Here is a 27319-nt window from a genome sequence, read left to right as displayed (position 1 = left end):
CTTTGCTCATCCATAAGAAGCCACTCCTCATCTGTCAAAGTTTTATCATAAAATTGAAGCAATTCAGTCACATCTTCAGGCTCTGATATGGTTTGACTCTGTATCCCCATCTAAATCTCACCTTGAATTATAATAATCTCCACGTGTCAAATGCAGGACAAGGTGGAGGTAATTGAATCATGGGGGCAGTTCCGCCATGCTGTTCTCGTCATAATGAGTGAATCTCCTGAGATCTGATGGTTTTATAAGCATCTGGCATTTCCCCTGCTTGCACTCATTCTCTCTACTGCCACCCTGTGAAGAGGTGCCTTCCGCCATGACAGTAAGTTTCCCCAGGCTTCCCCAGCTATGCGGAACTGCGAGTCAATTAAATCTCTTTTCTTTACAAATTACTCAGTCTCGGCTATTTCTTCATAGCAGCGTGAGAATGGACTAATACAGGCTCTACTTCTCATAGTAGCTCTCTTGATATTTCCATCATATCTGCAGTTACTTCCTCTGCTGAAGTCTTGAACCCCTTAAAGTTACCCATAAGGGTTGGAATAAACTTCTTCTAAACTCCTGTTCCTGTGGATACTTTGGCCTCCTCCTATGAATCACAGATGTTCTTAACGGCATCTAGGATAGTGAATTCTTTCCAGAAGGTTTTCAATAAACTCTGTCCAGATTCAGCAGAGAAATCACTATCTATGGCAGCTATAGCCTTATTAAATGTATTTCTTAAGTAGTAAGAGCATCACAGTTTGCCAGGAGTGAAAATAAACAAATAAGTAACACTTGAAAGCTGAAATTACTCCTTGATCCATGGACTGCAGAATGGATGTTAACAGTAAACAACACAACATTAATCTTGTACACATCCATCAGAGCACATGGGTGACTGGGTACATTGTCAATGAGCAGTAACATTTTGAAAGGAATCTTTCTGTCTGAGCAGTATGTCCCAAAAGTGGGGTTAAAATATTCAGGAAACTATGCTGGAAACAGATGTGCTGTCATCTATGTTTTGTTGTTTCACTTAAAAAACACAGTCAGAGTAGATTATAATTCTTAAGGGTCCTAGGATTTTTAGAATGGCAAATGAGCACTGGCTTCAACTTAAAGTCACCAGCTACATTAGCCCTTAACAAGAGAGCCAGCCTATCACTCTAAGTTTTGAAGCCAAGCATTAACTTCTCCTTCCGAGCTAACAGAAGTCCTAGATGGCATCTTCTTCCAACAGAAAGCTGTTTAAAAAATATAAGAAGAAGAAAGGAAAAAGAAAAGGCTATTCCACTTACACTGAAAATCTGTTGTTTAGTGTAGCCACCTTCATCAATTATCTTAGATAAATCTTCTGAATAACTTACTACAGCTTCCACGTCAGAACTTGCTGCTCCATCTTGTACTTCCATGTTACGGAAACAGCTGCTTTCTTTTTTTTTTTTTGGAGACAGAGTCTTGCTCTGTTGCCGGAGTGCAGTGGCGTGATCTCAACTCACTGCAACCTCCGCCTCCCAGGTTTAAGCAATTCTCCTGCCTCAGCCTCCCAAGTGGCTGGGACTACAGTCGTGTGCCACCATGCCTGGCTAATTTTTGTATTTTTAGTAGAGATGAGCTTTGCCATGTGGCCAGGCTGGTCTTGAACTTCTTGCCTCAAGTGATCCACCCGCCTTGGCCTCCCAAAGTGCTTGGATTACAGGCGTGAGCCACCTCAACCAGCCTGGAAACAGCTTCTTTCTTTTTTAAAATTACTTTATTTATTTTTAGTTTTTATTTTTTTGAGACGAAGTCTCACCCTGTCACCCAGGATGGAGTGTAGTGGCGCAATCTCAGCTCAGTGCAACCTCCACCTCCCGAGTTCAAGCGATTCTCCTGCCTCAGCATCCTGAGTAGCTGGGATTACAGATACATGCCACCATGACCAGCTAATTTTTTGTATCTTTAGTAGAGATGGGGTTTCACCATATTGGCCAGGCTGGTCTCAAACTCCTGACCTCAAGTGATCCACCTGCCTCGACTTCCAAAGTGCTGGGGTTACAGGTTTAAGCTCCTGCAGCTGATGAAACAGCTTCTTTCTAAGGAAAGAATCTCATGAACAACCTCTGCTAACTTCAAACTTTTCTCCTGCAGCTTCCTCTCCTCCCTCAGCCTTCATAGAATTGAAGGGTTAGGCCCTTACTCTGAATTAGGCTTTGGCTTAAGGGAATGTTGTGTGGTTGGTTTGATCTTCTTATTCAGACCATTCAAATTGTCTTCAGATCAGCAATAAAGCTGTTTCACTTTATCACTTGTATGTTCACTGGAGTAGCACTTTTAGCTTCCTTCAATAACTTTTCTTTTGCATTTACAACTTGGCTAACTGTTTGGTACAAGAGGCCTAGCTTTTAGCCTGTCTTGGCTTTCAACATGCTTTTCTCACTAACTTTAAATCATTTCTAGTTTTTGATTTAAATGAGAGATGTGACTCTTCTTTTTACTTGAACACTTAGAGGTCACTGTAGGGTTACTAACTAGCCTAATTTCAATATTGTTTTGTCTCAGGGAATACAACATTTACCAGTTAAATTTGTTATCCTATGTGGGTGTGGCTCATGGTGCTCCAAAACAATTACAATAATACCAGTAAGGATTACTGACTGCAGATCGCCATAATAATAATAATGACAAAATTTGAGATATTATGAGAATTACCAAAATAGGACAGAGACATGAAGTGAATACAAGCTGCTGGAAAAATGGCACTGGTAGACATGCTCAGCTCAAACCTTCAATGTGTAAGAAACACAGTATCTGTGAAGCACAGTAAAGCACAGTGCCATCAGATGAGGCACATCTACATATGGGAACTCTCCATGTCATTTTAGCAGCTTTTCTGACATAATAATCTCTTCAGATATTCAATGCAACATTATTCTAAAGTTTTTTATTAAAAAAAAGAATGAAGCAGCAAGTTATTAAGTAAAATAAATATTTTACATAAAATGAGGTAATTTATTAAACCTTGATTCTTAACTAGGTACCTTGTAACTACTTTTTATGAAAATGAAAGCGATCATAAGCACTTCTGCCAAGAGTGGGAGTCTCCAGGACTCCATCTGTACAACTGAATTGCAAGTTGAATTATCTACTTTTCCTCATGAACACCATTTTTACCTGAAAAAATGACCGGCAGATAAACTATAGTTATTCATACTTAAGTATTTGACAGACATTTTCTCTTTTCTCGAAACTGAACAATGTCTGTCTGTCCAACACCTGACAGTATCTGCTGGCAGTGATAAATTCTGAGCTTTAGAATTTTGGAAAACTTGTTGCCTACCACCATGAACTAAACAGCTTCCCTATAAAGACTTTTCTGATTGGCACAGATATTAATGAATGTGACTTGTTGAGAACGTCTAATGAAATTAGTCAACCTTAGAAGAGGTGTATAACCCAGTAACCAGTAGTTTTGAAATGATTAATGCATGCTGTTACATCACTGTTCACATCCTGTAGTATCACTAAAGGATAACCAAAATTATCAAAACAGCTATTAAAATACTCCTTCCTTATCCAACTACATATCTGAGTGAGAGTAAATTTTCTTCATATACTTCAGCCAAAACAACTGATTAAAACAGACTGAATGGAAAAGAAGATCTGACACTCCAGCTATCTTCGATTAAGCCAGACATTAAAGAAATTTACAGGCCGGGCGCGGTGGCTCAAGCCTGTAATCCCAGCACTTTGGGAGGCCGAGACGGGCGGATCACGAGGTCAGGAGATGGAGACCATCCTGGCTAACACGGTGAAACCCCGTCTCTACTAAAAAAATACAAAAATCTAGCCGGGCGAGGTGGCGGGCGCCTGTAGTCCCAGCTACTCGGGAGGCTGAGGCAGGAGAATGGCGTAAACCCAGGAGGCGAAGCTTGCAGTGAGCTGAGATCCGGCCACTGCACTCCCGCTCGGGCGACAGAGCGAGACTCCGTCTCAAAAAAAAAAAAAAAAAAAAAATTTACAAAATCACAATGCTATTCTAGATTTTTAAAATATACTAGTTTATTTTAATTTCTTACACTATAAATAACAACAGTTTATAATCCAGTCAATAATTTTGAAGAGTGTAAAGAGATCCTGAGAACAAAAAGTTTGAGAACTACTGAGTCAGAGTAACATGCACACAAGCCTCTTTTCCAATAGGAAAAGAAAGCCAGATTCTTATTAACAGAGAATAACTCACACCACTGGTTCCAAAATAGCAAAGCTCTGCAGAGGTTAATATGCTGTGAAGCAGATTAAGTGCTGAATTTTTAGGTTAGTCTATTCAATGATGTTGTTTTCCCCTAAGACTCTTAAAGGATGGAAAAATAAGACAAAACAACAAAACCACCCAAAACTCATGCCTCAGATTTGCCAAATCACTAAACCAATCTTTCCTGAGACTTCAATGTAGTCATGACCTGTATGCAATTGTCCTAACCATGATCACCTCCACCTTGCACTAAGTACCAGTGCTCGCCTTCTATCAGATTCTATTTTCCAGGATAACAGCCCTAAGCAAATTTGGAGACATATCAGGTTTTGAATTCAGAGCAAAACGTAACAGCCTCTGGCCCAACAGGGAAATGTTTCACTGTCTTCTTGACCAAACCCAATTTCTCTGAGTGCCAGTGTTTTATAAGTAACATCTATAGTTTTCAGTGTTTTATTTGTTGTGCTATCAAACTTAACATTTGCATTGCTAATGGCAACTCTCCAAAGAAAGCTGAAAAAGATCCGCTGAGAGACAACAGCTTTCTACTTGGTTGAATCATGTATACTTTCTACCTGTTAAAACACTTAACTCCCAATAGAGATTGGAATACTTGGTTTTGTGACTTACCCACACATACCTCTTAACAAATCAAATAAAAGATCGCTTCTGGAGGGAGGTAATGTCAGAAAGCGAACACAAGAGTCCTTATAATACAGCTTTATTTCAGACTTGTGGACTCAGCTGGAAGGTAGGGAAGAGCTAGGGGCATCTCAGAAGACAGTATTGCATCTAATTAAGTGTCATGCCCTGACTGGGTATTGGGTCAAACTGCTTGTAGTGAATAAAGTTCCTCGGAGCCAAAGCAGTGGGACAGACTCTAAAACCTGGCATGAGATGAATAAAAGAAGCCTTAGGGAAAACAGCTGAAAAATTCTTGTGGCAGATAAAGAAAGCATAAACAAATTTTGTTTTAAGATCAATTTACACATGTGGAATTATAACCACCTATTAGCTCTATCAGTAGCATGCACAAATTGGGTTGTGTATATCTGAAGTCCACGTAACTCTTATCAGTTACCAAGGTGTCACCAAGGCCTCAAGGCTACTGGATTAACCTGTCCATTAAGACATAAATAAAATTGGTTCAATCTACCATTTCATATGTAGGGAAAACAAGCATCCCATCTACTCTATCTGGGTGGTCTTAGGGTCTTTCTTTTACTAGTTGCTTCCAGCTTCATTTTTGTTGGTTGTGACAAATTCCTAATGTTGGCTCTGTGACTCATGGCTCTGTGACACATCGCTCTCTATGTTGGGGACCCATGATGGACACCAACTCAATTCTGCCACCAACGCAAAGCTGCAGGCCATATGGAATGTCTATGGAAGGTTACCACGTTAAGGGGTGTGGGGGCGGAATGAAAGAGAAAAGAGGTCTCAAGCCAGCAGAGTAAACAACCCAGATTTAGATAGAACAAAGTAATAGCTGTCTCTTTTGTTAAGAGTCCTTGGGAACTTTTCATTGACTATCCATTCCCTGGAAGGTCCTAGAATGACCAAGAACATGCTAAAATTTTATGTCAAATTTACACAAACACAAACACACACACGCACAATATTTTTCTGGGAGGCAAGTCCATAATTTTCATCAGATATTCAAAGACCTCTCTCAAGATCCAAGAAAAGAGTTCCAACTTACCTTGTATTAGATAAACACCACAGTATACTCTAATAGTAGAAAGAATTTTACCTAGGAAGAACTCAGGTCAGAAATGACTTCTGAAATTCTAAATGCCTTCTTATAGCAACCTTCTGAAAGCCCTTATTTGTAGAACTCTCCCTGACTGCCCCAGGATCAGGGAGGTGCCTTAATCTCTAGTTTTCACAAACACCATGTGCGTACCTCTACCACTACACTGTAATACCACCTGTGCCTCCTGTCTCCTCACTAGCTAATCCAACTAGTAATGGGAAAATATAAATTCAAATTCTAGGACATGCCATTTTATAACCATGAGACCCTCAGAACAGCCTACCAACAGCAAGGATCGGGGCAATAGGAACTCTCACCTGATGTTACGACTAGTTCAACCACTTTGAAAAACAATCAACATAATCTTTTTAGGTTAACATTTAAACGTATTCTACAGCCAGCAACTTCGTTCTTACGGTAGTTTTGCACATTGCTGGTTGTTACTCAATGGGTCCCAAATCAATTTAGAGGATCATAGCCATATTTTAATGAAATAGTGTTATATTTTTACCTCATTACACTAAGTACTGCATTTCATTTTATTATACATCAAGTGTAATAAAATTTTTGTTTCAGTCATGTGTAGGTTAGTGTGTGTGGGTATACTGGAGTCACGATGAAACTATATTTCTTACTATGGGCTCATGTAAAAACACTTTACAAACATGGCAACCTGGAGAAACCCCTACACATATGCACAGAAAAGCATGTATGGGACTGTCCACAGCAGTATTTTTCCAATAGCAAAAAACTATAAATAATACAGGAAAACACAAAAATTGTGGCATATTCATACAACAAACTATAATAAAGCAGTGGATGCTACTGTGCTACTGCATCAACATAAATCTCAAAATAACGTAAAGTGAAAAGTAAGTCACAGAAAAATACATGCTGCGAGATGGCATTTATTTCAACTTCAAAAACAAGCAAATTCAAGTAACAACTATCTAGGGGTACTCGCGTAAGTGGTAAAAAAAGAAAAAAAAAACTATAAAGGAAAATAAGAGGCCGGGCACAGTGGCTCATGCCTGTAATCCCAGCACTTTGGAAGGCCGAGGTGGGTGGATCACTTGAGGAGTTCAAGACCACCCTGACCAACACGGTGAAACCCCATCTCTACTAAAAATACAAAATTTAGCTGGGCGCGGTGGCACACACCTGTAATCCCAGCTACTTGGGAGGCTGAGGTAGGAGAATCCCTTGAACCCAGGAGGCAGAGGTTGCAGTGAGCTGAGACTGCGCCCCTGCATTCCAGCCTGGGCGACAGAGCAACACTCTGTCTTTAAAAAGAAGAAGAAGAAGAAAAGAATGATAAAAAAATTTAATATGGTGGTTACTTTCCTCTTTGGGGATGAAAGGAGATGTAAAGAAGGCTAGGTAATAAGTGCATGGGTGTCTGATTTATATTTTTCGCATGTAGAAAATATCTTGTAATTAAAAAAATAATAAAGTTGTCACTAAAATTAGTTTAACAGCAACAACAGAAGTTTCACTGATCACCACCCTTCGTGAGTTTCCTTGAATCCAGATTTTGGGTGTTTTTCTTTTTTGAGACAGGGTCTCACTCTGTCACCCAGGCTAAAGTTTGGAGTGCAGTGGCACCTTCTTAGCTCACTGCAGCCTTGAACTCCTGGGCTCAAATGATCCTCCTGCCTCAGCCTTCCCAATAGCTAGGACTACAGATGTGTGCTCGTTTTTAAAATTTTGGTAGAGAAGGGGGTCTCACTATGGGCAGGCTGTCTTGAACTTCTGGCCTCAAGCAATCCTCCCATCCTGGCCTCAAGCAATCCTCCCATCCTGGCCTCCCAAAAAGTGCTGGGATTACAGGCATAAGCCACTGTGCTCAGCCCAGATTTTGGTTTCTAATATTACCTACCACTAAAGGAACCAGGAACCTAGATGAGAGATGACTCCATGTCTTGGGGCAAAAAAACAATAAAGACCATTCTGGTATTTTCTAGTACTGCCAGAAAGTAAGAATACTTTTCAGACTGCCAGAGTCAGTGTCAAAAGGGCAAAGGAATCAGCTCAAAGATAATGCCATTAGCCAATCCATGACAATCTGAGCTTCAAAAAGAAAATAACTATGGTTAACTGAAAGAAACCGAAACAAAACTAATTTTGTAAAAATAATTTAGCACCAGAGGGTCTAAAATGGGTTTTTGCACATGGAAAGGAATACTAGCCCTCTTCTCACATCTCAGTAACTCCCAATGGGAGCACAAGTTAAAGACAAAAACAGAGCATACATAACAACAACCTTTCTGTGGCTGAATAAAATCCCTTCTAGTAGAAATTGTTGAAAATCAAGATAACTGGAAATCTGCCACTAGTTTACCCCAAACCACACAGAGTAAGTCTTATTAATAATTGTATTTATATTTTATCTGTTAAGATGTTTAAAGTGCTTAAAAGAACAAGCCACGTTAAATTAATGTATATATAATATTTAAGCAACGTTAATTTTCAAGAACAACTGACCATTAAACAAACCATAAAAATATTACAGGTAAGATGTTAAAAAGATTCACATAAGAATTCTTTTTAAAAAAGAAATAGTAAGAAACAGCAGTTAATCTTCCACACCATCTCTAGAAACATCACCCAATGTTAAGACACATTTTTGGCTATCCTTTCAAACATTCCACCCATTCACCAATTTTCTTTTCTTTTCTTTTTTTCTGAGGCAGGGTCTTACTCTGTGGCCCAGGCTGGAGTGTAGTGGCGTGATCTTCACTTACTACAACCTCCACCTCCTGAGTTCAAGTGATTCTCCTGCCTCAGCCTTTGCAGTAGCTGGGAATACAGGCGCGCACCACCACACTTGGCTGATTTTTGTATTTTTTGGTAGAGATGAGATTTTGCCAGGTTGGCCTGGTTGCTCTTGATCTTCTGGCCTCAAGTGATCCACCCGCCTCGGCCTCCCAAAGTGCTGTGATTACAGGCATGAGTCACTACACCCAGGCAAGCCAGACATTGTTTAAACTTAAAGCCAAGTACAGTAGCTCATGCCTGTAATCCCAGCACTCTGGGAGGCCGAGGCAGGTGGATCACTTGAAGTCAAGAGTTCAAGACCATCCTAGCCAACATAGTGAAACCCCACGTATACTAAAAATACAATAATTAGCCGAGCGTGGTGCCGCACACCTGTAATCCCAACTACTCGGTAGGCTGAGGCATGAGAATCGCTTGAACCTGGGAGATGGAGGTTGCTGTGAGCTGAGATTGTGCTGCTGCACTCCAGCCTGGGCAACAGAGTAAGACTCTGTCTCAAAAAGAAAAACAAAACAAAACAAAAAAACACAAAAATCAACTTAGGAAGGGATAACCATGTAAAAAGCTCAAAGAACAAAAAAAAAAGTTGTTTTACAATACACAGTAGAACTGTCAAAAGGCACTTGTACCCTCCATAAATAAACTGTAGAAAACAACTCTGAACACATGAACATGTTCTCTCCTTGTCTGGTTTCTTTTTGAATTTCTCAATGTCTGTTTCCTCTTTGGGTCCCAGGTTTCCTTGTATTTGTTTTCAGAAGTATTTTTTATTATTTTTCACTCTCTTCCTTCTCCTATCTGCAGTATGCAGCTATGGCATGAGCTGAAAGCATGGCCTCAGGAAAACAAAGCAAAAGAGCCTATCTTGACCAATAATTCCCATACCTACAGGAAGTCATTTGTACAAAATGAAGGAACTCAGAAAAACCCAAGAATTCAATGAAGTTATTCACTGGGAGATGCTTTTGCCGCAATCGAATGCTTGCTAGTTCCTAGATTGCAAGATCTACACAAATTGGGTAATACGTCAGATGGGACAGTCCTGGGTTAGTACTGTCATCTCCTTTTCCATGTCTGCCCTACAGTCTTCAAGGCCAGGCAAAAAATATCCTTCATACTAAAAATCAAGTCTCCATACAGATCAGTGGTCTTGCCTATGGCCTATGGTGTTGCATCCTACTTTGGGCAGAGAGACAAGGCCCAGCTGCAGCTGTAGGAGGGCTGTTATCAACACTGCTCAAAGGCCAGTGGAGTGAAGTTTAAAGTTCAGCATACTCCTCCTTTAAGGAGTCAACCTCTTGTCTTCCAGGCAAGGCATCCCTATATTCTGGGTTTTCCTGGACAGTCTCAACTTTTAATTTTATTTCTAAATGTATAATTACATTTGACTTTAAAAAATATTGTCAGAATAGGTGTGCTGATTTTTGGTTTGGAAAATATGCTCACCATAGCTCAAGAAACCATGTAACATAATAATGCAGACAATCTTGACCTACAACACAAGCTGTAAGTTAAGGTACCCTCTAGAACACTACTCTTTGCTCTTCATTCCTTCAGTTGTTATAAAAGCAAGCTTAAGTTAAATTTATATTTCCTAAGAGGGAGAAGAATTGCTTTACAATGAAACTGTAGTTCGCGGTGGCCCCTCTTACTACTGACTGCAAAGCTTCTGCCCCACAGTGTTGTTTTACACAGAACAGACACTAATTCTTTTTATAAACAATATTACATGGAACCAGAAGCGAGAGCAGGAGGTCTATGAACAGACCTCAATGGCTGCAGCACAAGTTCCAGCTGAGGTTTTGTTGTGGCAGTGGCAGATCTTACGGCAACGGAGGGCCTTGCAGCTTAAAAGCAAACTGTTGGCTCTGAAATCCAGATACTTGTCTTCTGACGACCCAGTGGCATGTGAACTGAGAATACTGAAAGAATCACCACCAGGAAACAGATGTAAGCATTTGGCCAACTTCATTCAAATACAAGTAAGTGTTAAGTTAGTATAATGCTCTTTATCCTGGCACTGGAGTCAGGTTTGACAAATCCAACAAGGTCTTAAAAAAAAATACTATTTTGTTTTCCTACAGAAAAACGTAACAACCAAAGAATGACAAAGAAATCTTTGAAATAGTAAAAAGATAATGTATGAAAGTCTGAGCACCCAAAAAAAAAAACAAGCATTTTGCCATCCCCTCTTGTGACACTCCTAAATGGATTATTAATACTTACGGATTGTCTAGTGCACAGTCTTTAGAGGAATAAGAACAAATACAAGAAGCATCTTTTTTTTTGTTTTTTTTTTAGATGGTGTCTCGCTCTGTCACCCAGGCTGGAGTGCAGTGGTGCAATCTTGGCTCACTGCAACCTCCGCCTCTTGGGTTCAAGGGATTCTCCTGCCTCAGTCTCCCGAGTAGCTGGGATTACAGGTGCCCACCATCATACCAGCTAATTTTTGTATTTTTAATAGAGACGGGGTTTTACCATGTTGGTCAAGCTGGTCTCAAACTCCTGATCTCAAATGATCAACCCACCTTGGCTTCCCAAAGTGCTGTGATTACAACTGTGAGCCACCATGTCCAGCCAAGAAGCATTTTATCTATGCAAAAACAGGTGTTTGGTCAAGAACTGTCTTCTGGCAACTGTCCAGAATTGCTCAGTACTGACACATGAAATTGGTAGGAGTTTCCCAAAGATCCTCATTCATTAATTCAATAAATATTTACTAACAAACTATTATGAACCAAGTACTGAACTGAGAATAGTGAGCAAAACAGATTTGATTCATGCCCTCAGGTAATAGTCTAGTGGGACAGAAAAGAGGTGAAACACACACACACACACACACACACACACACACAGAGCCATACAATTATAAGTTGAGGTAGGTGCTACAGAAAATAACTAGGGGCTATGAAGGTTCATGCCAGTGGGAACCTCATGTAGATTGGAGATGTGTCCTCTGAGGTACTTCTCCCCTCTAGATCTATGTGTCTAAAGTGAAATTAAAAAACAAAAACAAAAACAATTACTTTAAGCACCTTTCTGCCAGAAGGAAGATAAGGGCTTTATTTAACAATTCATTTTCAACGTACCAAGTAAAATACTCAAAAGGTATTTTAAAATAAGCCTCCATTCTACCCTTTGCTGTCTTTTAACTGCCAAATCCCCCTTTTCCCAAGACAAACACTGTTCTTAATTGCTTGAGTATCCTTCCAGAGATATGTTAAACCTGCAGTTCTCAGTGCGGTTCAGGGACCCCAGAGAGACGGGAGATACTTTCAGGGAGCTGAAAAGGTTAAAACTATTTTCATGACAACACGAAGACATTATTTGCCTTTTTCTCTTGTATTCTGTCACAAGTGGATTTTTCCAGAGGCTACATGGTAGGTGATGGTATTATTGCTCTGACAGCTAATGCAATGTGAGAAGAAGATGCAGAGTCGGTGATCTTCAATTAAGACAGATATTTAAAAGATTTGTACAAATGTAAAACAATTCCCTTCTTCTCACGACATTTTTTTTGTTTTGGAAAATATACTTATTTTTCACAAAAATATGCTATTTATGTTAACATGTAATGAGTTTACCACTGTTATTTGAAAATAAGTTAAAGTTTTAAATTTCTCAGTTTTAATTTCTACTACTGTAAATATCAGTAGGTATTAAGAGCTCTTTGGAGTCCTCAATCATTGATATGGATGTAAAGAAGTCCTAAGATCAAAGAGTTTGAGAACCACTAAACATTTATAAATGTATGTCAAGTGCTAAACACTGCTAAACACTGGTCATTCAACTGCATCATTTTGGGAGATGTTTTTTAGTGTATTTTAAATAGATGGATGCTGATAAGGAAATCAAGTTACTTATCTGTGGCTATAATGTGTTGTGGATTATTTGGCTATCAACACAACACAAATTTCACCATGGTGACTGGCTAGTTGTTTTTCCATAGCATCTTAAATATTTGGTATATTAATATGTGGAGTTACTCCAAGCCCATACACATCTTACAAATCAGAAAGTAATTATAACTTTTATGTGATAACTGAAGTTGAATGGCAAGGTTAAACACATCTGTGTTGAGTCAAAAGAGAAGCTATTATTAAATGGAATAACATAGTAATAAAGCAGTTTTTGGGACTAACCCTCCCTCAGATAGATAACCATATACTCTGGCCCATATATAGAAAATTCTTGCCTATTTGAAGGCACTGGAGAGCAACCAAAGCCAGGCAGAAATTGGAGTGGATTCAACCTTTGAGAGAAGGGGACTGACTGTGTGAGATTAGTCAGTCTCTGTGGCACAGAGGGACTAAAACTTAAGCAGAAAGTTGCTTCTCCATGGGTTAAGGAGACAGTACTAAGTCTGGCTGTCAGAACAGCTGGAAAGTGAGGGAGGAAGCCCCAACTCAATAAGATACACAATCAGGCATAGTAGCCTGTGCTTGTAGTACTAGCTACTCAGGAGGCTAGGGTGGGAGGATCACTTGAGGCCAGGGGTTCAAGGCCACTATGCCTCACTATACTCCAGCTTGGGCAATACAGTGAAACCCTGTCTCAAAAAACAAACAAAAAAACAAAGAAGATATACAACTCATAATTCATCAGAGAAGATATACAAATGGCCAGTAAGCACATGAAAAGTTACTCAACATAATTTGGCATTAAGGTAATGCAAATTAAATACAATGAAGTACTACTACCCATCTGGTAGATCAAAAAGGCCAACACTACCAGCTGTTGATGACGAAGTGGACAAATAGGAACCCTCATGCACTGCTGGCAGGAATGTAAAATGGTGTGACCACTTTGGAAAACAATGAGCAATTCCTTAAAATTTATTTGCAAATAATTTACCAGTCAGCATATTTCATTCCTAGGTATTAACCCTAGAAAATGAAAACATGTCCACATAAAGACCTGTACACAAAATGTTCATAGCAGCATTATTCAAAAAGCCAAAAAGTAAAAACAACCCAGTGTCCATCAACTGATGGATGGGTAAGTATAATGTGGTATATCTATAAAATAGAATATTTAGCAAAAAAAAAGGAATGAATTATTGATATACACTACACAAGAAGACATCTGTCTTCTGGCAATTGTCCAGAACTGCTCAGCACTAACAAATGGGAAATTGATGAGTTCCCCAAAGATCTTCATTCATTAATTTTTAGATGAACTTCAAAAACACCTTATAGGGAGCACAGTGGCTCACACCTATAATCTCAGCACTTTGGGAGGCCGAGGTGGGCAGATCACTTGAGGTCAGGAGCCCGAGATCAGCCTGGCCAACATGGTGAAACCCTGTCTCTACTAAAAATACAAAAATTAGCCAGGTGTGGTGGCACACGCCTGTAATCCCAGCTACTGGGGAGGCTGAGGCAAGAGAATTGCTTGAATGTGGGAGGCGGAGGTTGCAGTGAGCCGAGATCGTGCCACTGTACTCTAACCTGGAGTGCACAGAGTGAGTGAGACAGAGTGAGTGAGACTCTATCTCAAAAACAAACAAACAAAAAAACCATTATAGGGAGATAGACACTGAAACACTATATAGTGAAATTTCCAGACAAGACAAATCTACAGAGACAGAAAGCAGATCAGTGGTTGTCTGGAGGGCTCCCATCTTTTGGGGCTGAAGATGGGAGCAGGAACTGACTGCAAATGGGCAGCAGGGAACTTTTTGGGTGACAGAAGTGTTCTAAAATGAAATTGTACATGATGAAAGTTACTACTTTAAAAAATTTACTATAGGCCGGGCGCAGTGGCTCATGCCTATAATCCTAACACTTTGGGAGGCCGAGGCAGGTGGATCACCTGAGGTCAGGAGTTCAAGACTAGCCTGGCCAACATGGCAAAACCCCGTCTCTACCAAAAATACAAAAATTAACTGGGTGTGGTGGCGCATGCCTGTGATCCCAGCTACTCGGGAGGCTGAGGAAGGGGAACCACTTGAACCTGGGAGACAGAAGTTGCAGAGAGCCTGAGGGACAGGAGCGAGACTCCACCTCAAAAAAAAAAAAAAAAAAAAACAAAAACTATAAACTATTAAACTATACATTTGCATTTGGATGAATTTTATGGTATGATAAATCCCCACCACCACCCAAGAAAGTTGTTTAAGACAATAGAAAAACTTAGGGAGAGTATTAACAAAAATAGCTAACGCATGCTGGGCCTAATACCTAGGTGGTGGATGGGTTGACAGGTGCAGCAAACTACTATGGCACACGTTTACTTATGTAACAAACCTGCACATTCTGCACACGTACTCCAAAACTAAAAAAAAAAAAAAAAAAATTGCTAGGGATGAGGGGGCACGGTGGGAGACATGAAATGAGACTTAAAGACTTAACAGTCAGCTGGGTGTGGTGGCTCATGTCTGTAATCCCAGCACTGTGGGAGGCTGAGGTGGGCAGATCACCTGAGGATAGGAGTTCAAGACGAGCCTAGCCAACATGGTGAAACCCCATCTCTACTAAAAATACAAAAATTAGCCGGTCGTGACGGCAGGTGCCTGTAATCCCAGCTACTTGGGAGGCTGAGGTAGGAGAATCACTTGAACCCAAGAGGCAGAGGTTGCGGTGAGTCAAGATCCCGCCATTGCACTCCAGCCTAGGTGACAGAGTGAGACTCCATCTCAAAAAAAAAAAAAAAACCAAAAAACTTAACAGCCAGACCGAATTACATGCCTGTAATTCCAGCACTTTGGGAGGCCAAGGCAGGTGGATCACTTGAGGTCAGGAGTTCGAGACCAGACCAGCCAACATGGTGAAACCCTGTCTCTACTAAAAGTATAAAAATTAACTGGACATGATGGTGGGCATCTGTAATCCCAGCTACTCAAGGGGCTGAGGCAGGAGAATCACTTGAACACAGGAGGCAGAGGTTGCAGTGAGCCAAGATCGCATCACTGCCCTCTGGCCACAGAGAAAATTTCATCTCATACAAATAAAGCAAAACAAAAAGATTTAACACTCAAATGGAATATGTGGACCTTTTACATCCTGACTCAACGAAAGTAGCTATAACAAAAAATTTATGATACAATTAAGGAAATATGAACACTGACTAAATACTTGGTATCAAGAAATTACTGTTATTTTTAGATGTAATAATGGGAATTGCTTTTAAAAGAATACTTACTTTTAAGAGATATACACTTGAATATTTACAGCTAAAATGACATCACGTTAAAGTTTTGCTTCAAAATATTCAGTGGAGGTTTTGCTGGTGGAGTGGATGGAGAGCTATCATAGATGACATAAAATGGGACATGTGTTAAGTAATGAAGATGGGTTACATGCATATGGAGATTCATTATGCTAGTCTCTCTATTGTATGAAATTTTCCACAATTAAAAAATAAAAGGGGTATAGTAATATCTACCTGCAAAGATTTGAGTATTCAACTTGATAACACATACAAAGGACTTAGTATAAAAGACTGGCAAAACACTGATAACTGTTGAAGTTTTGTGATGGGTACAGGGGTTCATTATACCTTACACTTTACTTTTGTGTATATGTTTGATATTTTCTTTTCTTTTTCTTTTCTTTTTTTTTTTTTAAAGACGGGGTCTCACTCCAGCCGAGGCTGGAGTGCAGTGGTGACACCTTGCTTTGCTGCAGCCTCAACCTCCTAGGCTCACACAATCCTCCCACTTCAGTACTACAGGCACGTGCCACTACGCCCAGCTAATTTGTGCATTTTTTGTAGAGATGGAGTTTTGCCATGTGCCCAGGCTGGTGCAATTTTTCATAATAAAAAGTTTTCTTGCTTTTTTAAGGATTCTGAAACTTAAAGTATTTTCACTATGGGTATTCAGCACTTTCCTTTTTACATTTTTCAACAATTTAAACAAAGTAAGGATAAAATGGAATAAAATATTCCAGAATTAGCACAAATATGTCTTGCTTTATGAAGACCCAAAACATTTATGTAGCCAATCAGCTAATGTATCAAATTCAAGGTTTGGTTAAAAATAGGCAGATCAGAAATGTATGTGTAATATGTGTAAATGAGATGCTCAAAAGTCCAAAGTAAATATAGTCCTCCTCTCCTCAGTATAGTTTTTGAACGTAAATAAGACTGATTTCATCAAGCATAGGAGAAATTCTTTTTATTTAGAGAATAATTTAAAAAGTAGCTTAAAATACATATTGCAGGCCAGGCGCAGCAGCTCATGCCTGTAATCCAAGCACTTTAGGAGGTCAAGGCAGGATTACTTGAGCCCAGGAGTTCAAGACCAGCCTCAGCAATATAGCAAAAGTTTGCTTCAAAAAAACCAAAAACAAAACAACCCACAAAAAAACAAAAAGCCAAAAAACCCATATATTGCTATGTAGAATTCTAGCTAGATGCGGGCTTCTGCTTTAACTATTATATACATGTAGACACAAGGTTTTGCAGTGGGTTGCCTATTTATTCTCCAATAATCTAAACAGACTATTGATAGAGATGTATGTGCCCACACTTATTTCTTTTGATGAAACTGGAAAAGCAATTTGCAAACCTGTCTACCAGAAACAAAGAAAACTAAGTAAGACGAGGTTATTCTCTACTGCTCAGAGTCTCAACAACAGGTTAAAAAACCAGAGTTTCCAAACTGGCCTTCTTTTGTTTGACCCACACTTTACTTACTGTATTTATTTATTTATGAGACGGAGTCTCACTCTGTCACCCAGGCTGGAGTGCAGTGGAGCGATCTTGGCTCTCTACAACCTCTGCCTCCCAGGTTCAGGTTCAAGCGATTCTCATGCCACATCCTCCCCAGTGGCTAGAACTACAGGCCTGCACCACCAAGCTCAGCTAATTTTTGTTTTTTTGGGTTTTTTTTTTAAGTAGAGACAGGGTTACACCATGTTGTCCAGGCTGGTCTTGAACTCCTTACCTCAAGTGATCTACCCACTTCGGCTCTCAAAAATGCTGGGATTACAGGCATGAGCCACCATGCCTGGCCTTGAATTTTTTCCATTATTTATTAATTTTTTCTTTTTTTTGAGACAGAGTTTCGCTCTTGTTGCCAGGCTGGAGTGCAATGGCATGATCTCAGCTCACTGCAACCTCTGCCTCCCAGATTCAAGCGATTCTCCTGCCTTGGCCTCCTGAGTAGCTGGGATTACAGGTGCCTGCCACCATGCTCAGCTAATTTTTGTATTTTTAGTAGAGATGGGGTTTTGCCATTTTGGCCAGGCTGGTCTCGAACTCCTGACCTCAGGTGATCCATTCACCTCGGCCTCCCAAAGTGCTGGAATTACCAACATGAACCATGGTGCTCAGCCAAATTTTTTATTTTTTATTTTATTTATTTTTTATTTTTTTGAGACAGAGTCTCACTCTGTTGCCCAAGCTGGAGTGCAGTGGCGCAAAGTCAGCTCACTGCAAGCTCCGCCTCCTGGGATCACGCCATTCTCCTGCCTCAGCCTCCCGAGTAGCTGGGACTACAGGCGCCCGCCACCACGCCCAGCTAATTTTTGTATTTTTTTAGTAGAGACGGGGTTTCACCGTGTTAGCCAGGATGGTCTTGATCTCCTGACCTCGTGATCCGCCCGCCTCGGCCTCCCAAAGTGCTAGGATTACAGGCGTGAGCCACCACACCCGGCCCAAATTTTTTCTATTTAAAAAATAATGTAGGGGGAGGGATAGCATTAGGAGATATACCTAATGTAAATGATGAGTTGATGGGTGCAGCACACCAACATGGCACATGTGTACATATGTAACAAACCTGCATGTTGTGCACATGTACCCTAGAACTTAAAATATAATAAAATAATAATAATGTGTGCCAGGGTGCAGTAGCTGACTGCCTGTAATCCTAGCACTTTAGGAGGCTGAGGAGAGCAGATCACCTGAGGTCAGGAGTTCGAGACCAGCCTGGCCTACATGGCAAAACCCCATCTCTACTAAAAATACAAAAATTAGCTGGCATGGTGGTGTGTGCCTGTAATGCCAGCTACTTGGGAGGCTGAGGCACAAGAATTGCTTGAACCCAGGAGGCAGAGGCTGTGATGAGCCAAGATCGTACCACTGCACTCCAGGTTGGGTGACAAAGCAAGGCTGTCTCAAAAATTTAAAAAAAGAATTAAACAAAAATTAAAGGTCCATTTGCAGAAATCAACTCACTTGCAAAAGGACTTGTTTACTACAAAATTCAGGTTGAGATCTATCTTACTTTGTAGTTTATTCATTCATCCAATATGCCCTATATGAGCATACACTGTGCCAAATGCAGAAAAAAGCCAATTCCAGAACTGTAAAAAACAAACAATCACATGTTCATGTGGACTTCACTGTAGTGTTTCGCAGGGCTTCTTAACTTGGGGACTACTAACATTTTGAACAGGACAATTTTTTGTTTTGAGGAGCTGTCCTTTGTACTGCAGGATGTTTAGTAGCATCTCAAACTTTTTACCCCCTAAATGCCAGTAGCATCCCCTGCCCTGCCCAGGTTATACAACCAGAAATGTCTCTAGACACTGCCAAATGTCCCCTAGGACAAATACAAGTTAAAACATTTTAAGTAATGTCAACATAATATGATACAACTTCATAATCAATTATATATCTCTCTAAAGATGATTAAACACTGGCTAATGTCTTAAGTAAATAAAACTGTGCACATTAAAAAAATGGTGATGTCAAAGCAGACTAAGAAACTTGAATGGGGGGCAGGGTTAAAAAAAAACTGAACAAAGTTCTTATATATTCAAATGTTTTTAAAAACTAATCTCTAAGCCCTTTGGTTATGCTTCCTTTGTAGTTGGGAAATTCCTGTTCTGCTAATTCAGGCTCTTTTCTGAATACAGGTTTATATATTTTAGTGCATGAAAATATTACTATAGCCTAACATTCATAGGAAGAATCTCTTGGTCTTTTTTGAGAACCTCTCAAGTGTTTCGTTACATATTAGAATAATCAGAGGAAAGAAAAGTAAGTGAATTTCAGTCTTGGTATATTCTCCTCTAACTCAAAGGTTTCATTTAGTAGGAAGAGGATGAATAGCTGATTAAATCTTTATAGGCTTTTAATAGTTTTAAGTTTCATTTATTTGTTAAGTCTGCTGTCTGTTTCCTTGAGGATTTCATAATTTCCTTGTCCTAATATGAACTAGTAAGTGAAGATTAACCTTGTTATTTAAAAAGGGGAAAAAGGGAAAAATTACTAATTTTCATTGCATCCTTCCGTACCAGGAAGTGTAGTAAGACACCTTATTTCATGCTCAAAACAGCTCTATGAAATAGGAATTACGATACTTATTTTACAGCTAAAAGAATTAAGTAAAACTATTATTTTGCACCAGGCAAGCCTGTTCAAGTCAAAGGCATACATAATACTCTACCTATGTCTAAAACAGGATCCAATAATATCCATGACAGCATTCTCTTCCCTATACTGTAAAACAGAAGAAGTCCAAAGTAATAGCTATAAGAAGAGTTTTAATCTGAAGAGTTTGACAACGAACTAAGAATCCCCAAATAATCAAAAAGAAAAACTCATCACATCTAGTGGTAACAAAATTCGGATATATATGGTTTTTTTTTTTTTTTTTTTTTTTGAGACGGAGTCTTGCTCTGCCACCCAGGCTGGAGTGCAGTGGCCGGATCTCAGCTCACTGCAAGCTCCGCCTCCCGGGTTTACGCCATTCTCCTGCCTCAGCCTCCCAAGTAGCTGGGACTACAGGCGCCCGCCTCGTCGCCCGGCTAGTTTTTTGTATTTTTCAAGTAGAGACGGGGTTTCACCGTATTAGCCAGGATGGTCTCGATCTCCTGACCTCGTGATCCGCCCGTCTCGGCCTCCCAAAGTGCTGGGATTACAGGCTTGAGCCACCGCACCCGGCCTATATATGGTTTTCATATCTGTTCATGAATAACTCAACAATGGGCAGCAAAAACACACCCACACAATTTCAAGACTCCAGCCAGGAGTGCTGACCAGCCTCAACAAAATGTCAGCTTGCTGCCAAAGGATCTAGATCAGTGGAATTTTCCAGCTCTCTAAGGAGACAATGCAGAGCTGCCTGCAGACTGGTTCCGAAATCGAACCAGAACTAGAACTTAAAAACAAAAAAACAGACCAAGCTCTAGGCATCAAATTTCTTCTTCCTGAAAGAATCAACAGAAAACCTAAGTGAGGTACTCCAGATGTACTCAATCCAGGGTTTCGTCTGGAAGCCAATTTACTTGCTCAACTGCTTGCAAAGTTCATTCAACTGTTCCTCCCAGGTTTTGTTTCATGACAGAAAAAAAAAACCATCATCTTTTGGCAAGATGAAGTATTAACTTTTCTCCTGGTATTGCTGTCACTCACGGAGGTAAAAGAAAATGCACACACACACACACAAATACATACCCTTTGAATGTCTAATTTAAATCCTAAATAACCCAGAGTACATGTGAGGGAGGGGAAAATAAAAGCCTTAGCAAGGAATATTTTAGTTCCAAAATTCTAAAGGCAAACTGCTAACTGAAAAGGGAAATTAACTTTATCAACTGTAAAAGAAAAAAATTCATCATCTTCTTGTTTTAAAGGAGTTCCCGGCATGGAAGCAGATCGTACACTTGATTCCTGGTGTAGGAACTGAAACAACTCTGGCCCAGAGATAAAAGGGTGACAGTTTGCTTGACACACCTATGCTTGAGCAGCTACTCCCATCTGTCTACTTTCCCTCCTTCCCCTAAAAGCTACTTAAGTCTCGGTTTATCCAGTTACATGTGCTAAGCGAAAAGAAGGCATTAACTCCCAAGCCACGTTTTTGGAAGTAACATGGTTACCCATTTCAACACTTACACACACAGATGTTAAATTGGTCAAAGTATATTTAAATAATCTCATCTCATTCACTCTTGCTCATGCTCACAGATTCATTCTCTTATTGGACTTTCTTCCCACAAAATGACTGGCTTTATACCAAGTTTTATAAACATGAAAAAGGTTGTTTTGTACCAAGAAAGAAAATAACTGGAGGAGAGGGAAGCTTTTCAAAAGAACTTTCACATAGTGGGCAATATAAATGTCTCTAAGATAAGATACAGAACACTGGGATCTTTTTCTCTGTGACTCCTGCCCATGCCCCATTCTACCTAAACTCACTGTGTATCTAATCATGAACAAAAGAGAGGCACAGTTTGAATTTCAGCTAGAGGTATACACTATATTCAAAGGGTTTGCTTCCCTAAAGACTGTATTTTTTTCTTTTGTATGAACGGTGTCTCCCTATGTTGCCCTGGCTGGTCTGAAACTCCTGGCTATGAAACTGTATTCTGCTCTAGATATGAAGCCATTTTGTCCCTTACGAGGGAAGCCTTGACTTCCTCTACATAACTTACTCATCCTAGTTGTAATAAGCATTTTCATTTGAGAAAAAAATTCTGATAGGTATTGTATCATCTTTCTAAACATGAGGCAATCTTTACAAACATACTGTTTCTCAGAAAGAAAATGATAAATAACCTAAAAGTCCCTATAGGGAGTCAGTTTTGAAAATTACAGAACTGGCCAAGCTCGGTGGCTCATGCCTGTAATCCCAGCACTTTGAGAGGTCGAGCTAGGTGGATGACCTGAGGTACGGAGTTCAAGACCAACCTGGCCAACATGATGAACTCTCATCTCTACTAAAAATACAAAAATCAGCCAGGCGTGGTGGTGGGTGCCTACAATCCCAGCTACTTGGGAGGCTGAGACATGGGAATCGCTTGAACCTGGGAGGTGGAGGTTGCAATGAGCCGAGATCACGCCACTGCACTCCCGAGACTCTGTCTCAAAAAAATAAAATAAAATAAATTGTAGAACACTATGCTAGCCATTAACAAGAATCAGATAAATGTATAGGAAATAAGATGAAATAGGTTAATATACATTTTTTTTGTATTTTCAAGCAAAAAATACAAACTTCAGGAAAATAGGCTTAGATGACTCCATTTATATAAATAAAAACACTTATATGTGAACAAAAAAGTATCTCATACAGATACACATTCATATACATAGATTACTAAATGCTTAGGGAAAGGTCTAGAACAGAGCTATCAAATAGAAATAAAATGGGCGTGGCATAGTGGCTCACGCCTGTAGTCCCAGCATTCTGGGAGGCTGAGGAGGGAGGATCACTTGATCCCTGGAGTTTGAGACCAGCCTGGGCAACACAGTGAGACTCCATCTCTTAAAAAAAAAAAAAAACACGGAAATAAAATGGGAGCCACATACATAGTTTAAAAATGTATTGTAGCCCTATTAAATATAAAAATAAACCAGTGAAATTATTTTTAATACATTTAACCCAATATGTCAAAAATGTTACTATTTCAACAATGTAACTGAAATAAAACTTGACTGATTTTTTCTTACTAATTCTTCAAAATTTAGTGTGTATTTACACCTATAGCACATCTCAGTTCAGACCAGTCACATTTCAAGTGTTCAACAGCCACATATAGCTAGTGACTACTCTACTGAACAGTGGAGACCTTACGAAAACCCCACCAAATTATTAACTTTCATTTTGTCTTCTATATCTCTGTGTTGTTTGAATTTTTATAAGAACATGTATATATTACTTCTATGTTTCCAAAAAACAAAAACCTAAATGTGTCCATATATGAAAATTAATTCAAGGTAAAAAAAAACCTAAGCATCAAAGCCAGGACCATTAAAAAAAAAGGCAAAATCTTCTCAACCTTATATGCAGATTTCTTAGGACACAAAAAGCACTAACTGCAAAAGACAAACTGAACATCAAAATTAAAAACTTTGCTTATCTAAACACACCACCAAAAAAAAAAAAAAAAAAAAGGCAAGATAAACACTAAGAAAAATTCACAGCATTTACATCTGACAAACTATCCGTATTCAGAAGAAATGAAGAACTCCTACAAACAAATAACAAAATGAAGCAACCCAATAAAAATGGGTAAGACTGAAGAGTCCCTTTACACATGAAAAGATGCCATTATTATTCGTTTTCAGAGCAATGCAAACTAAAATCAGAGGAGATACCATTTCACACTTACCAAAATAAAAAAGACTGACAAGGCTGGGCACGGTAGATCATGCCTGTAATCACAGCACTTTGGGAGGCCAAGACGGGTAGATCACATGAGGTCAGGAGTTCAAGACCAGCCTAACCAATATGATGAAAGCCTATCTCTACGAAAAATACAACAATTAGCCAGGTGTGGTGGCATCCACCTGTAGTCCCAGCTACTCCGAGGCTGAGACAGGAGAATCATTTGAACCCGGGAAGTGGAGGCTGCAGTGAGCTGAGATCACGCCACTGCACTCTAGCTAGGGCGACAGAGCAAGACTCCGTCTCAAAAAAAAAAAAAAAAAAATAGAAGACTGACAACATCAAATGTGAACAAGGGTATGGACCAAGTAGAACCCTCATACGTCACTGGCAGAAATATAAAATGGTACAACCATCTTGGGGAACTGTTTGGCAGTTTCTTATAACATTAAGACTGAGCATTGTGGCTCATGCCTATAATCCCTGCAATTTGGGAGGCTGTGGCAGGAGGACTGCTTGAGCTAGGAGTTTGAGACCAGCCTGCAACATGGGCAGACCCTATCTCTACAAAAAAAATTAAAAATTAGCCAGGCACAGTGGTGTGCACCTATAGTACCAGCTACTCGGGAGGCTGCGGTGGGAAGATCTCTTGAGCCCTAGAGTTCCAGGCTGCAGTAAGCCATGATTATGCCACTGCATTCCAGCCTGAGTGACAGAGCAAGACCCTGTCTCAGAAAAACCAAATCAAAACCCAAACAAAAACATTAAACACATATCTACTCTATGACCTAGCAATTCCATTCCTAGGTATTTAGGTACCCAAGATAAATAAAAACATATGTCTTCAAAAAGATTTGGAAATAACCCATATGTTTATCAGCAGGATAGATGGATAAACTGTGGTATATATGAACAATAAAAATAAAAAGCAATGAACCACTGACATACACAGCAACATGATGAGTCTCAAATACATGTTCTTTCACTATAGGTAAAAAAAAATCCAGGCACAAAAAGTTAAAAAATGTATGCTTTGATTTCCATGGCGTTCTGGAAAAGCAAAACTAATCTATCATAATAAAAATCAGTAGCTGCCTGGGGCAAAGAGCATAGGGCAAAAGCAACTGGAAAGGGGCATGAAGGAACTTTCTGGGGTCATGGAATCATACTATACCTTATCTTGGATAGTGGCTATGAAGTAGTAGGTAGGACAGGACTCCGGAGGCGGGGCTTGGACACCAAACCAAATTGATGACTAGCTAAAAAAGGTACGGGGCAGAAGCAGCTTTCTGCAAGACACACCCACCAGTGTGCCATGTCAGTTTACCATTGCTATGACAACACCTGAGAGTTACCGCCCCTTCCCATGGCAATGACCTGATGATCCAGAAGTTACAACCCTTTTCCTAGAAATTTCTGCAAAAACTGCCCCTTAATCTGCATGTAACTAAAAGTAAGTATAAATATGACTGCAGAAATGCCCTGAGCTGCTACTGCTACTCTCAGTACAATGCCTATGCGGTAACCCTGCTCTGCAGGAGCAGTCAAGGAGCTGTAACACTGCCGCTTCAATAAAGCTATCTTCTTCTACCACCCGCTAGCTCTTGAATTATTTCCTGAGCAAAGCCAAGACCCTCCAGGGCTAAGCCCCAATTAGGGGCATGGCTGTGCCCTGTATCAGTTATACGGATGTAGGCCATTGTGAAAACTCATTGAATTGAACACTTAAGGCCCCTGTGAAAATGAACCTACCTACTGTCATAAAAGTCAAATGCTATGGAAACCAAAAAGCAGTACTTAATGAATGCTATTTGATACATGATGAATAGATGAATACATGAAGACTGAGAAAATACTGAAGTGTGGAGTGTAATTATCATTAAAATGCTCTCCATCATTCTTCTACCACTATATTGGTGTGAGTCCACACAAATCTCTTCAATTTACTTGACCAATCACAATTAAGATGATATCCTTGTCTCTCTGAAATCCTGCTCTATTTAGAACTCATCTCTTTCTTGAATATTTCCAATGAATGTCCACATAACAAGGCTTCCAGCTGAAGTAACAAAAGAAATAAAAGAAAAAGGTGGCAAAGAAGAAACTAAGTATGAGAGAAGATACGAAAAAGACTCCTTGTGTTCAAGTACAATCTAGTCAATTTAGTTCCAAAGGAAGAAAAACATGAAGTTACTAAATATGCTCCTAGTTGAAGGTCAGGGAAACCACTCAGAAAGGTCAACAGTTTGCTTCTCCACTTCTCCAGGTTCACTCAATTCTACTGTGTTCTCACAGGCAGTAAAAACCATAAGAAAATCCTCCAAAGCACAAACAGGCAATTGCCCCAAACTGCCTTAGCAAAAAATAGAATTTCATGCTGAGTGGCAGAATGTTTAGCCCACATTCCTGTAATGTCCCCTACATTTTTCCATGCAGCAACTTTGCTAGCAGTCACCAGCCACAGCCTGAACACTGTAGTAACAGGGCACATTATACATCAAAATCCCTTAGATACATTTTAACCCAGCCATCTATGGTAGAAAACAACCAAGAGAGGCCGGGCACGGTGGCTCAAGCCTGTAATGCCAGCACTTTGGGAGGCCGAGACGGGCGGATCACGAGGTCAGGAGATCGAGACCATCCTGGTTAACACAGTGAAACCCCGTCTCTATTAAAAATACAAAAAAAAACTAGCCGGGCGAGGTGGCGGCACCTGTAGTCCCAGCTACTCGGGAGGCTGAAGCAGGAGAATGGCGTGAACCAGGAGGCGGAGCTTGCAGTGAGCTGAGGTCTGGCCACTGCACTCCAGCCTGGGAGACAGAGCGAGACTCCATCTCAAAAAAAAAAAAAAAAAGAAAAGAAAACAACCAAGAGTTTCTTGTTATCCACAAGGCAACCCAAAGTTAAGTGCAGGAAAGGCTGAGGGAATACCATGTACTTCCTTTCTGACTGGAAAACAAGGCTTCCAGGCAACATAGCAGGGTTTCTGCACATTCTGACAGGGATGTGCATTGTAAACTGCATTGCTGTAGAAACAGCACTTCTACAATTAGAGGACAAGTCAACCTGAAATAAAGGAAATAGCAGGAGTTGCAAAATAGGTCTTGTGGAATGACTCAGGAACTTCTCACATGTCTCTACTTGAACTATGGCATGATTAAGCTGAAATAAAATGTCATTCCAATCATATAATAGACATTTACAGTCTGTTTCTGGGGTCAGTTACTTGCTGAACACAAGCTATGAAACCAAAACCACCCTGCTTTTAAGATGAAAACTGACAAAATAGACAAAACTAAAAGGATAAGAATTAAATCTCCACAGATCAAAGTTTTAAAAAATGGTGATCATTAAAAAAAGCAATTCATTTACTCCTTAATCAAATACTATAAATTATTTGCCACGTAGCAGGCTGGACACATACCAAAAAGACAAAATCTATGCCTTCAAGCTTACAGTGTAGTGACGGAGACTAGGGTGCAAACTGACGATTAGAGAGTATGGGATAGTTAGTGCTACAATAAAGGCTATTAAACAAATGCAGTTGCAAAGGGGTAGTAATTAG

At 39.9% G+C, this 27319-nt stretch overlaps 1 protein-coding gene across 3 annotated transcripts in view; it reads right to left on the bottom strand.

The window, feature by feature from the left end:
* The window catches only part of CFDP1 (craniofacial development protein 1), a 154451-nt gene that overhangs the window by 61093 nt on the left and 66039 nt on the right, over positions 1-27319 (bottom strand). The window contains exon 6 of one of the 3 annotated variants that reach the window (XM_030924408.1): positions 15910-15997. The exons of the other annotated variants lie outside the window; for them this stretch is intronic. Within the exon in view, the coding sequence (XP_030780268.1) occupies positions 15925-15997 (73 nt within the window). The 3' untranslated portion in view covers positions 15910-15924. Of the gene's footprint in view, positions 1-15909; positions 15998-27319 lie in introns of those variants that run through there. 3 annotated transcript variants of the gene reach the window in all.

This window comes from Rhinopithecus roxellana, chromosome 20, assembly GCF_007565055.1.
Source record: "Rhinopithecus roxellana isolate Shanxi Qingling chromosome 20, ASM756505v1, whole genome shotgun sequence".
NCBI lineage: Eukaryota > Metazoa > Chordata > Mammalia > Primates > Cercopithecidae > Rhinopithecus > Rhinopithecus roxellana.
The sequence above is the reverse complement of the archived record's forward strand: the minus strand, read 5'-3'. Positions and strand labels throughout refer to the sequence as shown.